At 29.1% G+C, this 13384-nt stretch overlaps 2 protein-coding genes across 2 annotated transcripts in view; one reads left to right on the top strand and one right to left on the bottom strand.

The window, feature by feature from the left end:
- The window catches only part of LOC101236352 (small ribosomal subunit protein mS33), a 30778-nt gene extending 22386 nt beyond the window's left edge, over nucleotides 1-8392 (top strand). Inside the window, exon 4 of the mRNA XM_065795655.1 lies at nucleotides 8169-8392. Coding sequence (XP_065651727.1) covers nucleotides 8169-8200 — 32 coding nt within the window. The 3' untranslated portion in view covers nucleotides 8201-8392. The remainder of the gene's footprint in view (nucleotides 1-8168) is intronic.
- Nucleotides 8343-13384, bottom strand: part of LOC101236455 (uncharacterized) — a 5269-nt gene continuing 227 nt past the window's right edge. The window contains exons 1-3 of the mRNA XM_065795654.1: nucleotides 12483-13384; nucleotides 12046-12262; nucleotides 8343-11949 (exon numbers count right to left, since the gene is read on the bottom strand). The exon at nucleotides 12483-13384 is cut by the window's right edge and continues 227 nt beyond it. Coding sequence (XP_065651726.1) covers nucleotides 8580-11949; nucleotides 12046-12262; nucleotides 12483-13384 — 4489 coding nt within the window. The 3' untranslated portion in view covers nucleotides 8343-8579. The remainder of the gene's footprint in view (nucleotides 11950-12045; nucleotides 12263-12482) is intronic.

Genomic DNA, 13384 nt, shown 5'->3' on the forward strand with positions numbered 1-13384 from the left:
AATATGCAATTATTAGTAAGTATTAAACCGAACAAATTAAAAAACAGAACAGATGCAATGGAAGTTTTGGGTTTTAGTTTTCAATTAATTCAGCCAAAAAATGAAGTTTGGCAGAACTTAGAGATAAGCTACATGAATTCTTTCATAACAAAAAATGATTTTTATAGTAAAAGGAACAATTTTTTATGCAGCCATTAGTAAAATTGATTCTTAAAAAAATTTATGTGGTACTGTGGCCTGCCCTAATATATATGTATGTATATATATATATATATATATATATATATATATATATATATATATATATATATATATATATATATATATATATATATATATATATACATATATACATATATATATATATATATATATATACATATACATATTTACATATATATATATATATATATATATATATATATATATATATATATATATATATATATATATACATATATACATATATATATATATATATATATATATACATATACATATTTACATATATATATATATTATATATATATATATATATATATATATATATACATATATATACATATATATACATATATATATATATATATATATATATATATATACATATATATATATATATATACATATATATATATATATATATATATACATATATACATATATATATATACATATATATATATATATATATACATATATATACATATATATATATATATATATATATATATATATATATATATATATATATATATATGTATACATATACATATATATATATATATATATATATATATATATATATATATATATATATATATATATATACAGGGGCTATTCTAGGAAAAAAATTTGGGTGGCAGTACCCCCTGTGCCATAGAAATTTTTCAGAATATATTTACAAATGTAGACATTTTTTGGGGGAAAAAAACTATTTGCCATAAAAAAAGGGGGTCCTCAATTTCGAATTAAGGTGGCACCCAATTATGGTTGGCGCTGTCAAAAATGGTTTAGAATAGCCCCTGATATATATATATATATATATATATATATATATATATATATATATATATATATATATATATATATATATATATATCTTTATATCATATAATATATCTTTATATCATATAATTTTGACTATGATATAAAGATATATATATATATATCTTTATATCATAGTCAAAAGAGACTTTTATGATAAAAAGCGACTTCAACAAATAAGCAACATTTTAATGTCGCCTAAAAGTTAAAACAATTAAAATAATGCGGAAGTACATTAAGTTTTATCATTTTTTAAAAAACCTCAATAATAATGACTAGTAAGTTTTTTTAATTAATAGTATTTTTGTTATTGTTTTTTTATAACATATTTAGTTTTATTACTGTTTTATTAACATATATCAGGGCTTGTGATGAAGCGAGCACTCCGCTCGTAAAACGCGCCCGTAAACGGTATTTTCAAACGTTCTAGGCGCGATAAACAATGCTCGTTCAGCTTATAACGAGCGTATAAAATAACGCTCGTCCAATAGTTCAGGATTATTTTTTTATTTTCATAAAATATTTAAAAAAGATTTTTATTAAAGATCAAAGCAGTGATATAAAATATATTTTATCAAAGCAGTGATATAAAATATAAAAAGCACTACGTCGTTCTCTTTTGCACTAACGTAATGAATGAGCAGTTTGAAGTTGTTAATAGTCACTAATTTCAATAATGGAATGTGCACGTGGAAACACAATGTGATTACAAAGTGCGCAAATAAAATAAGAATAGAAAATTAGAAAACCATTATAAGAAAATAGAAACTGCAGAGTATTTTTAATCTTGTGAAAATATCAAGTAAGATTTATCTGATTTATTGTTTGTAATATTCCACACATCGTTTATAATAAAAATAGATATTATTAATAGAGTAATTTTTAAAATTAGTTTTTGTTCATAGTATAGGTTTTTTATTAACTATTATTTATTTTAACTCAAATTTAAAACGATTCTGTTGTTTAGAATGTTTGCAATCAAGGACATTCGAAAAGAAAAAAAAGTAATGATGTCAACATTTATTAAATAAAAAGTTGATAGAATATAGCTATAATATAGATACATTGCTATCTAAAAAAATTAAATAATTAATTTGAAAAAATATCAAGAAATATAAAAACGATTAACCATTAATTAAGTTTACAGCGTAACATTTTAAAATACATATATCATAACAACGAAGCAAAACTAAGTCACTAAATTATACTTCAATACTAAATCAATAAGAAGTTGCGTTTTTGTTTGATATTATTTTTTTTAAATATAAATAGTTAAAAATAAATTCGCGATCTGACAACATACAAGAAGTTTGGAAGTATAAAAATCTACTTCGTTGAAGTAGTTTCATGAATCTGAAAATACTAATTCAAACATTTTTTGACGAAAGAATTATGTAACAAATAAAAAAAGATATAAAAAGATATAAAAAAGCTTTTTATGAGCATCGCCTTCAGCAATTTTCATGATCACATTCGCCGACGTTATCTTGAGCGCACATAATCACTCTCGATAAAAACATATTCTAATTTTACAAGCGCGATATAACACGCTTGACGATTTTCTTCATCACAAGCCCTGTATATATATATATATATATATATATATATATATATATATATATATATATATATATATATATATATATATATATATATATATATATATATATATATATATATATATATATATATATATATATATATATATAAAGAGTGTATTTTCAAAATGCGGTATATCCATTTTTGTGGTATTGAGATAATTGAAGTTTTTTGCCGCACAATGGTGTCTCTTATATTTCAAAAACCATTTGTTGCCTAATTTATATACACATAAAGTATATAAGGATATGTTAATAATAAAAATCTAGGTAAATAAAAAAATACCTATTTTTTTATTTAAAAATCGTATTTGCGTTCAAAGTGCTGTATATCCTATTACTGCTTATCAGCAAAATGCTGTATATCCATTTTATAAATATGAATATCCACCTAACAGATATTATAGAAAGGTAAATAACTTTAAAATACCTAATTATTTTCGTAAATTAAATAAAATGTGAAATATTATTTTCTAGTTTAAAAATTTAACTTTTAATTATAACTATATCAACTATTTTCTCTTAAATATTAAAATAACAGGTATTATGTTTTACATTAAAAATTAAAAAAAATAGTTAGATATCGTCATCACTAGAGTGTTCAGTATCTTCTCTGGAATCTTTCAGTAATGTCTCATACAGTGTGTGTACTGTGCTATCTACACCCACAGCATTTAGGAGACGAAAAACATTTACACATTTACACAGTTTTTTGTTGCTAGGATGCTTGGTTTAAAAGTGTCCCATTTCTTACCTTTCTTAAGTAGGCTATGTGAGGTTGGCTCAGAATGATAGCTGCATTGTGCTATTTCCAGATGATCGGAATTGATAATCAATTTTTTTCCCTCGCTTATTTTAAATGTTTTTATTGTTTTCACAATTTTTTTTACTTCTACTTTAAAGTCTAAAGCTTACCAATCTTGACCAAAAACAAACACTTTTCCATGTCGGCTGAGAATGTCTCTATAGATATCAGGTTCTAGAATCTGCTCATGTTTTTTGATATCTTGCTGAACATGACCAAACACTCTATCTGCTGGAAGGTAGGAGTGCCCTCGTTCTGGGAATGTATGAGTGATAAGAAGATTTCTAAAATGTTGCTTCCTCAAAGAAAGAAGCATTGACACCATGTTTATGTTTTTGTTTTGTCCATAGCAGGAATCAGAAAATAAAGGAAGAACCGATGCATTTGAACATGAATCAAAAAGATATACAATCAAAAAATGCTGTAACGCTGAACAAATCATATTGGAATCTTTACAATTTTCACATTCCAACCAGATGAAAAAGTTAACATTATTTAAATGTTGAGTCTGGTTGCCTCTGTGTACAACAACACCTGGTACATAAAGATAGAGTTGCCGAGAATAGTAGGCTTCTCCTATAGGCAGCTTTGGCAAAACCAGATTCTCCATCATATCAAAGCAAATGGTTATCTCATTTGGTCGTATATCATTGAGAAGGCTGTAAAACTGTCGTGCTTTTCTTCGATGGAGAATGTGCAAAGCTGTTTTGGTCTGTTTTGAGGCATCGCTGAGATTTACATCTTTCATTGCCAGTTTAAAGGCATGGCAAGTAGAGTATGTGTCTGTAGCAGGATGACCAATGCCAAGATTAAAATTATACATAAAAATTGCATAGTAAAAATGATATCCCACAATCAACTGATTTTGAACTTTATTTAGTTCTAGGAAAAGTTTATGCATTAGTTTAATATTTAAGAAGGAAGGGAGATATTTTCGATGTGGAGAACCCTTTCATCCATAGTGACTAGCTCTACAAGTAAATGTCTGAATATATTTTTTTACAGCATCTCTCTTATTTGCATAGGCCATTAACTTTCTGTTTCCTCCTCGTTTTTCAAGTCTGGTTGTCCCATGCTGGAACCAGTGATTGGCAATCCTTAACACTCTATCCAACTTTATTGCTAAAAAAGAAAAATAAGATATATATTTTTTAAATAAATGAAACCAATAATATTCTTTAAATCAGAAATATACTATTACAATAAGAAACAAATCTGAAAAGTAATAATGGTTGTTCATGAACTTGTATAAATGTTTCTTATTTTTGTCTGGAGTCTGAAGCTTATTCTTATTTTTATATAAGAGAACTCTATCTTATAATGAAGTAGAAATTCGGCTATTGTTGAATTTGATATTAATACTAATTTTACAAAATTGACTTCATGAATACAAATTATTTGGTTTTATTTTATTAATAATGTTATAGACGAATTCAAATAATTATACTTTTTTCAATCTGGCTATAAAACTGCCTGTAATTAAATGGTGGTTAGACTTTTTGATGGCATTATATTTTAAGCTGGTTAAATATCTATCATACAAAAGCAGTATAATTCATGGTGCACTTACACAGCGCAGAACAAAATGAGGCCTGACAAACTTGTAACTTAATTCCAAAACTTAAGAAGCACTTGATGGTGATATGTCTTAACTTTTTCCTGACATTATCTTTTACTCTGGCTCTTTTAACAGTGTCTACTTCAAGCATAGCCAAAATTACTGAATCTTATGATACTTTGTCTGAGTGCTGGTAAAAGTTAGAATGAATCAGCAGGTTCTCTGGTGTTATGTCTCGTGCCTAAAAATCCAAATGTGTTTAAAACTTACTTATTTATCTTCTTTTTATAGCATTCAATAACAACATTATTTTTATTTTTTTAAATTTCAAAAACTAATACAAAATTTGATAATCAAATTTGCTAGAAAATTTAAACGTCAAAATCGTTTAGTTTTAAATGAAACAATTTTTTCTTTTTAAAGAAGAGCATATCTTACCTAACCTTATGTTTTGTACTACAAAAAAAAAAAGCATAATTAGTTTCCAAAGATAAACCAAATAAAAATAAGTATCGTTATGAAATAAATCCATAAAAAGAACATAAAATACAAAAATACTTTTTAACTTATTCATATAATATGTCCTTTTAATTGGTTATTTCCTTATCATTAAATAATATTATTCAAACTCACTTTGCAAAATCCCATTTTATGATTACACATCAAAGCAGGAATCTTTCCTCCACTAGAATGAAGAAATTGTTTTTTTTTTTCTCATTTCGAGCAACGTATCTTTCTTTTACGCCGATTAGGAGACAGGAGAACACTTTCATCTAAACCATTGTAGTCCGCCATTTTACACGAGTTGATAACAACATAAGTTGATAAAATTAGCTGCGCTTGCGCAAAAGTAACTTATACTTGCCGTGGATTGGTCAAAACAAATACAGCATTTTGATAATAAATAAAAAACTCCAAATCGTGTTTTGAAAATAAAACCATATTTAAACATTGAAAAATATAGGGTTATACCTCATTGAAAAAATATTCAGATACAAAAAGTGTTAGGTTCTTGTATACTAAAAAGTAACCATCAGTTTTCTCCTTTTTTTTTTAAATATATATATATATATATATATATATATATATATATATATATATATATATATATATATATATATATATATATATATATATATATATATATATATATATATATATATGTATATAATACAGCCCTCAGAATTAAGATCGGCATTCGGTAATGCCGACCTAACTGCTGACCTAGATTTTTTTTTTCAACATTCACTTCCAACAAGGCTGTAAGCAACCACTATTAGATTTGGAAGTTACTGGAAGCAAAAAGGTGAAGTTTATAGAGCAAGATAATGATTGATAGATGACTTAAAATATTGCAAATAATATGAATCAGGAAAATAAGATGAAGGAAGCGAATTTCAAAGGACTGATGTTCGAGGAAAAAACTAGATGATTAAAAATTTTTGAAGCATTTAGGAACAGTCACAGTAAAAGGATGAGACTTCATTGAATGACGAGTAACATGAGAATGAATTTTAGTAGATGGCACAAAAGACGCAAGCTCTTTAGAGCAGTGCCCATTATAGTATTTATAGAAAAGAGAAAGTGAAACAACATTATGACAATGGGATAATGGTTGGAGGTTGGCTGCAAGAGCAGGTCCAAATATATTTACAATGCATTTTTGCTTCTTGTCTATAAGAGAAAGGGCATCATTGGAAGATCTGCCCCAGATATGGCAACAGTTTTCCATACAAGGACGGATTTGAGATTTATAGAGATAAAGAATAGAATCCGGAGTAAGAAAGTGGCAAGCACGATAAAGAAATGCAGCCTTAGCAGATGCTAATTTTGCAATTGATTTGGTATATGGTTTCAAAAAAAGATCAGAAGTAAGAGTTAGTCCTAGAAGATGAAGAGTTGATGACTCATCAAGTACATTATCATTCATAAGTATAGGAAGATCTAGATCATTGCGATAACGATTAGCTCGAAAAAATTGAGTTATATCTGAGTTAAAGTTCACTAGCCACTGAGAGCCCCATGCTGTAGTAGAAGTGTGATCTTTTTCAAGCTCAATTGCCCCCTCTAAGCAATCAGAGAGTGTCGGCTTCTTATCAAGATAAAAATAAATGGTAGTATTATCAGCGTAGTAACAAAGTCACCTTAGATGTGAGAATTTCTGGGAGATCGTTATTGTAAAAAAGTATAGGGCCTAGGATAAAACCTTGAGGAACCCCTGAAGTTACAGCATATGAAGAGAGTGCTGTCTATTGAGGACCACTTTTTTACTATGATTGGTAAGTAAGGATTTAATATTCTTAAAAATGTTACTTGATTCATCGTAAGAAGAGAGCTTATGGAGAAGACCAGCATGACAAACTTTATCAAAAGCTTTAGAAATGCCAATATATATATATATATATATATATATATATATATATATATATATATATATATATATATATATATATATATATATATATAAAATATCTATATATATATATATCTATGTATATATAATATCTATATATATATAATTTCTGTATATATATAATATCTATATATATATATATATATAATAGACACATCTATATAATATATATTTTTTTTTTTTTTTTTCCATTAGCCTTTTATAGGTGTTAAATATCTTCTTTTTTTTTTTAATTTACAATATAGGTTTAATTGCCTAATTTATCAAAAAAACTATTTCCAAATTTAAAACACTAATTCTTCTTTCTGTGTTTCACTTTTTACACAAAACATATGACGTGCGGAAAGACTAAAATGTCATAAACCAAAATATATGCTTATTGTTTATGATATACGATGTAACATTATTTTATATAATAAGTTAATGCCTAGGGTAAAAAAATTGTGTTTGTGTCTGGTTAATGCTATCATTCCTTTTAATACGGCTACTTTGCGCCTAGAAATGTAAATTATAATAAAGGGCTTGGGGGTTAATTGTGCTTTTAGTCCTGTTGGACTTTTTGAGTTGAAGCGAAATTTAAAATCCTTTTAGTTACAAGCTAATGTTTTTAAAAAGTTTCGATCATTATGCTTTATGTTTTTAAAAAGTACGCTTCGATCATTATGCTTCAAAATTCAAGTCAACTAAGCTAAGTTCAAGTTTACTTGCAATGATAATTTTTTTTTTTCTTTTTTTTTTTTTATATAGGTGAAGGTAAAAGATCAAAAAAAAAGAAGTGAACTAGAGCGACAGCTTATGAAGTTAAAGATTATTTTGGGGAGCGAGAAACGAGACGCGATATACGCGATATACGAAAAGTTTAAGTAGAACACTACAGCTAGTTTTACTTTTTTTATATAAAAATTTATTTAAAAAATTACGTTTGTATTGATTGCGATCGAAAGTGAATAAATATAAAATCGGATTTATTATTTTTTTACTTTTGATTTTTTAATTTTTTTATTTAGTTTATTATTTATACAATAAATATTTATCTTGAGGTTAATTGCAACTATACTTGTGGTTGAAGCTTCTATACATTTTTTGCTTTAAACTTTTTGGTGTTCTTTTTTAAAAAGTAAAAGCATTAAAAGTTATCCTAGAACTGAAAAAAATAAGTTATTTGCCATATAAGTATAGATCCATTTTAACTTCGTTTACTCCTGGTTTTATCCCTTCTTTTGACTCATACAAGTTTTTATTTGTTTTTGTTTCCTCAACTAACATTGACTCATCTGCTGATCTATCATTTACGTAATCATACGATCTAGAGAAGCAGCAACAAAAAGTCTCCATTTTAGCTAAACACTTTGCTGTTTTTGGAAATAAAGTCAAACGATCTTCCAGCAGAATAAAAAAAATGAAGTAGGCTATTATAATTAAGTTAGCGATTCCTATACCAAAAGATTTTATTTGTAAAATGGCCCAGTTATCACGAGAGTCTAAGGCTGCGTATGAGAGAATTATTGCTACTAATGTCGTAACATCAAGAAAATTACCAGACATGGTTTTGCACAAACGATCAAACCATTTACGTTCGTTCATTGTAAGGTTTTGTGGGTCTCGAGGACTATATTTTTCATAAGGTCGTAAGTTCATCACAAAAATAATATTAGTCATTAAAAGTGCAAGTATTAGAGATCGTTGCATTCCCCAAGAAAGTGGAACGAAGGACAATATTATGCTCATTACCATCCATCTTATTGTTAGAAATATAACAAATGTTTCGTTTCCATTTATACCTGCCGGTAAAAACATTCGCCCTATTTCTTCAACAATGTCGTCTGGGAAAACTCTCATAAAATACCAGTAGTGCAAAGTAAATGGAATTCCAATAAAATAAAAAACTGTTCCTAATATTCCACAAATTTGAATAATGGAGTCTAATCGACATTCTTTCCACGGTTCGGAAGACATATAGTATTTCCCAACAATAGGATCTAGACTGCAACTTAACGTTCTCAAGCTCATATTACTAAGTGGAAAAAATAGAACTGACATAAACAAACAGTATGACATAAAGGCTCTTCTCCATACCGGACGTTTTTGAACAGTTCCAGTAATAAACATGTACGCTCCGACAAGAAATCCCAGAATTACAGGTAAACTAAATATTAAAATAAATGCTCCCTCCCACCCAAGATTTTCTCCTGTGTAAAAGTTAGGAAGACATGCTAATCCTGGCACCGGTGCGTACATGACTTCTAAAAATTGTAACAAATAACGCATAAAATTTGGCCAAACAAAGTTTCCTTGCATTAAAACTTGCAAAGTCTGTATATAGAAAATAAAAGTAATTGTGGCATATGCGGGTGAACGCAGTTGTTGCATGTAAACAATAATTACTATAAAGACCATAAATAATACAGTTGCTGTTGAAGAAATCCCAAGCAAAACTAGTAAAACCGTTATTAACATTTCTAAAAGTTGCTGATCTGATATAAGAACCTTATCTGGCGATTCTTTTGTTCCTAAATGTTTTCGAATAAAATATATAGTCAAAATAAATATAGACGAGAGTAGAGCTGCAACTACACACACAGTTTGACGTACTCCCATGACGCAAGGTGCACAATGAAACGGAGATTTTCGATAATACCCATTTTCGCAGGCTGAGCAAAGTCTTCCGGTGTGACCTTTTTCGCAAGGGTTTGAACAGGTTCCATTACACTCAATTACTTGGTCAGCATAAGTTCTATTTCCACACTGAAGTTTGCAAATTGATCCATTGCAAGGTGTAAACCGTGACATTGTTGAGTAACACTTAACCAGCATTCGTAAATTGTTTAGTGTGTCTGGCCAGTAGCCGTTTGGAACAAACAATGAAGAGTTTGTTATATTTGAATTGCCACCTGGGCATAAAGCGTGGTTTAAGCAAGGCATACAACGGGTTTGCGGAGAACCATAAAAGTTAGGTTTACAGTAGCAATCTTCGAGAACTTTGGCTCCAACTTTTGTGGTAGAGTTTTCTGGGCATTTTTCTTGCGTTGGTTTTACAGAACCTAATGGACAAAAAAACCCAGCTAAGCATGATTGAGGGGCGTTAGCTGATTCATCATTTGCAAATCTTTGAGCAGTTCCAGCAGGACAATAAGCTCCAGCAGGACACAAATGTGGTGGAGATGCAGTTTTATCCAGTACATCAGCCATAGGGTTTGATGTAGAAGTTCCTTCTAAACAGTAGAATCCTTCCGGACATGCACCACTTGGTTGAAGTTGACTATAATCACTACAATAGAATCCTGCCGGGCAAGTTCGACATCCAAGACCTACATGCCCAGGTGTGCATCTAGAACAAAAATAATTTCGAGGCAAAACCGTATCAACTCCATAGCCGTTAATGCAGTCTCCAATCAAATCAACTTTTTGCAAATATGTTACAAATGTTATTCCAAATGGCTTGTTATCTTGTCCAGTGTGTATCATCCCTATTCCTGCGATGAGGTCAGTATGGTCAAATCGGTAAAGTAATCGGAACGGACATGTATCAGTTGCGTACATAAGAACTGTTTTTTCATAACTGATTGCAAGTCGTTGTGCTACTTCATTAAAATCTAAAATCGGTATATTAGTTACGAATAAGTCATCGTATTTCGACAGTAAACTTCCGAACTTATGGTCTATATTTTGAGTACAAGTAGTCTGCATTGTAATGGCGGAGACAAACTTAATATGATAGGTTTGATTAATTAGATTTGATAACAATGTTTCTGCACAAAGAATAACTATCTGCAAACGCATGTAATCGTTACTGTTTGTCACTGCAAGGCAGTTTGATATGATTCCACTTCGTTGAAACTCAATTGTGTAATCACTTTTTATTTTGTATTCGAGTAAAGTTGTTGTTAAAGCAGTATCGTTGTGAGATGCCATAACAAATTTGTCGCTACTTGAGAAATAAATTACCCAAATTCTAGTACTCTCTGTTGCATCAAACTCATCCCACGACCAGCTGCCTTTTACTTCTGCTTGTGCCATTATTCCGCTCATATTATATGATATTTGAGCCATATCGCTTATTTTAAAAATTTGGATCGTCAAATAATTGTTGGACAGTTTTTGAATTGCTAACAACAAATCATTTCCATGGTTTATTCCAGCTTGAATTATAAAAACTTTATCACTAATACTTACTATAGAACGCAGGTTTGCAACTGTAGCGTTGGTAACAGTAATTGCTGATGCAGAAAATGCACCGTACGGTGACCTATAATATGATAAATAAGCAAAGCTTTTGCCGTCTGGTGAGTAAAAAGCAAAAGGGTGCTCGAAGTTATGATTAATACCGGCTGAAGAAAATGTATCGGCTATAAAAAAAGAATATGTTTCGGCATATTCAAAATCAATACTTAAAGCATTTTCTTTACTTCCATCGCGAAAAAATAATCTTCCACCGTGTGAAAACAGCCATATATCCCGTGTTCTGTGATTCACAAGTATAAATGACTCAGCTGGTGTTATGCTTGTTGCGAGTGAAGGATACAATAACCTAATGTAAAAATCAAAATTTTTTTATATTAATATTGAAAATTTATAAACATCTAGACATTTAAATTTATGTTACTTAAATAAATTAATAATTTACCTCGAAGCTATTAAAGCCGGCTGTAGTTCAGCTCTTACGTTAAATATAAAACCTCTTGGATCTGCTGTTAAACTTGGTACAATCTCAAAGAAAAATATATCAGAAGAAGCAAACCCAAATCGATTAATTGCAACCCCTAATCTCCAAGCGGATACAGTGAACGCAGATATAGGGTAGGCAGATTTTCTGTCGCTGATGTCGAAGATGCGAGGTTCTCCTAGCATAAATAATAAGTAAGCAAGTTACATGAATTGGTAAAAGTTTTTTTCAAATTGCTAATTATTAACTTAAACTAAATGTTTTTACATTAATATTGATCATAGTAAATATTTTTAGATTTCAATATGTTTAGTGGAAGAATGATAAAAATATTAAAATGTCATATTAAAGTTATATAGATATGAAAAGTTTTATAAACAAATTAATTGTTTTCTTACCCAAAATTAAGCAACCGATTAAGCTAGCTTCTTGAGAAATACTGCAAGGAAAATGTTGAGATAGAGAGCTAGTAACCATGTTAAATGTCATAACAATGTCTTGAATAATGAAACCACCACATTTATACATGTGGTGAGTTAAGCGTCCTGCGCAATATATGGCAAAAAAACATCTAAAAGAATGCGACTCTAAAGAAAGAGGCATATACTTATCGAGAAGAATAATTCTCTCTCCATCATTCGCGGTTTGCATTAATCCAGAGACAGTCTCATTATTTGGTGTCAAAACGCAGCTGTCAGCAACAACTTCAAGTTCACGACAAGCAGTTAAAGGACAAGAATATAGACACATATCGGAGAACACATAAAGAGATTCACGTGAACCGGCAACGTCAATTATTTTTATTTCACTTTGTAACTCACCAATAACTAAATTACTTTCAAGTTGCACTTTAGAGTCCGGCCAATTTTGTACATTTATAATCGAATAAAACTGTGATCTTCTCAACCAGACTATAATTGAAGATTTGTTTCCAATCATGTTTAAGTGCAATTCTCTTTTATTATCAAAAGCAGTATAAACAACTTCCCAATCAACTGAAAAACTATCCTCATTCAAACAGGAGTTTGAAAGTTTTATGAGCACTGCTCTGTTTTTGCTTTGACATTGAACTGATATTAAATACGTATAGTCTCTAACTAACATGACATTGTGAATGGTCATGCATATATCCGCCGTTAATCCTGTTAAATTTATTCTAGCAAGTATGCAATTACTGGGTCCACTGTCTTCTGCAAATTTTGCATCCGCGTATAATTCATTGTTGATAAATACCCATTCTACCATAGTTGTGTTGCTGCTGGAAACAGTTTGATATAACATTGGACTCGGACCCAAATTT

This window comes from Hydra vulgaris, chromosome 04 (assembly GCF_038396675.1).
Source record: "Hydra vulgaris chromosome 04, alternate assembly HydraT2T_AEP".
In the NCBI taxonomy this organism is placed as follows: domain Eukaryota; kingdom Metazoa; phylum Cnidaria; class Hydrozoa; order Anthoathecata; family Hydridae; genus Hydra; species Hydra vulgaris.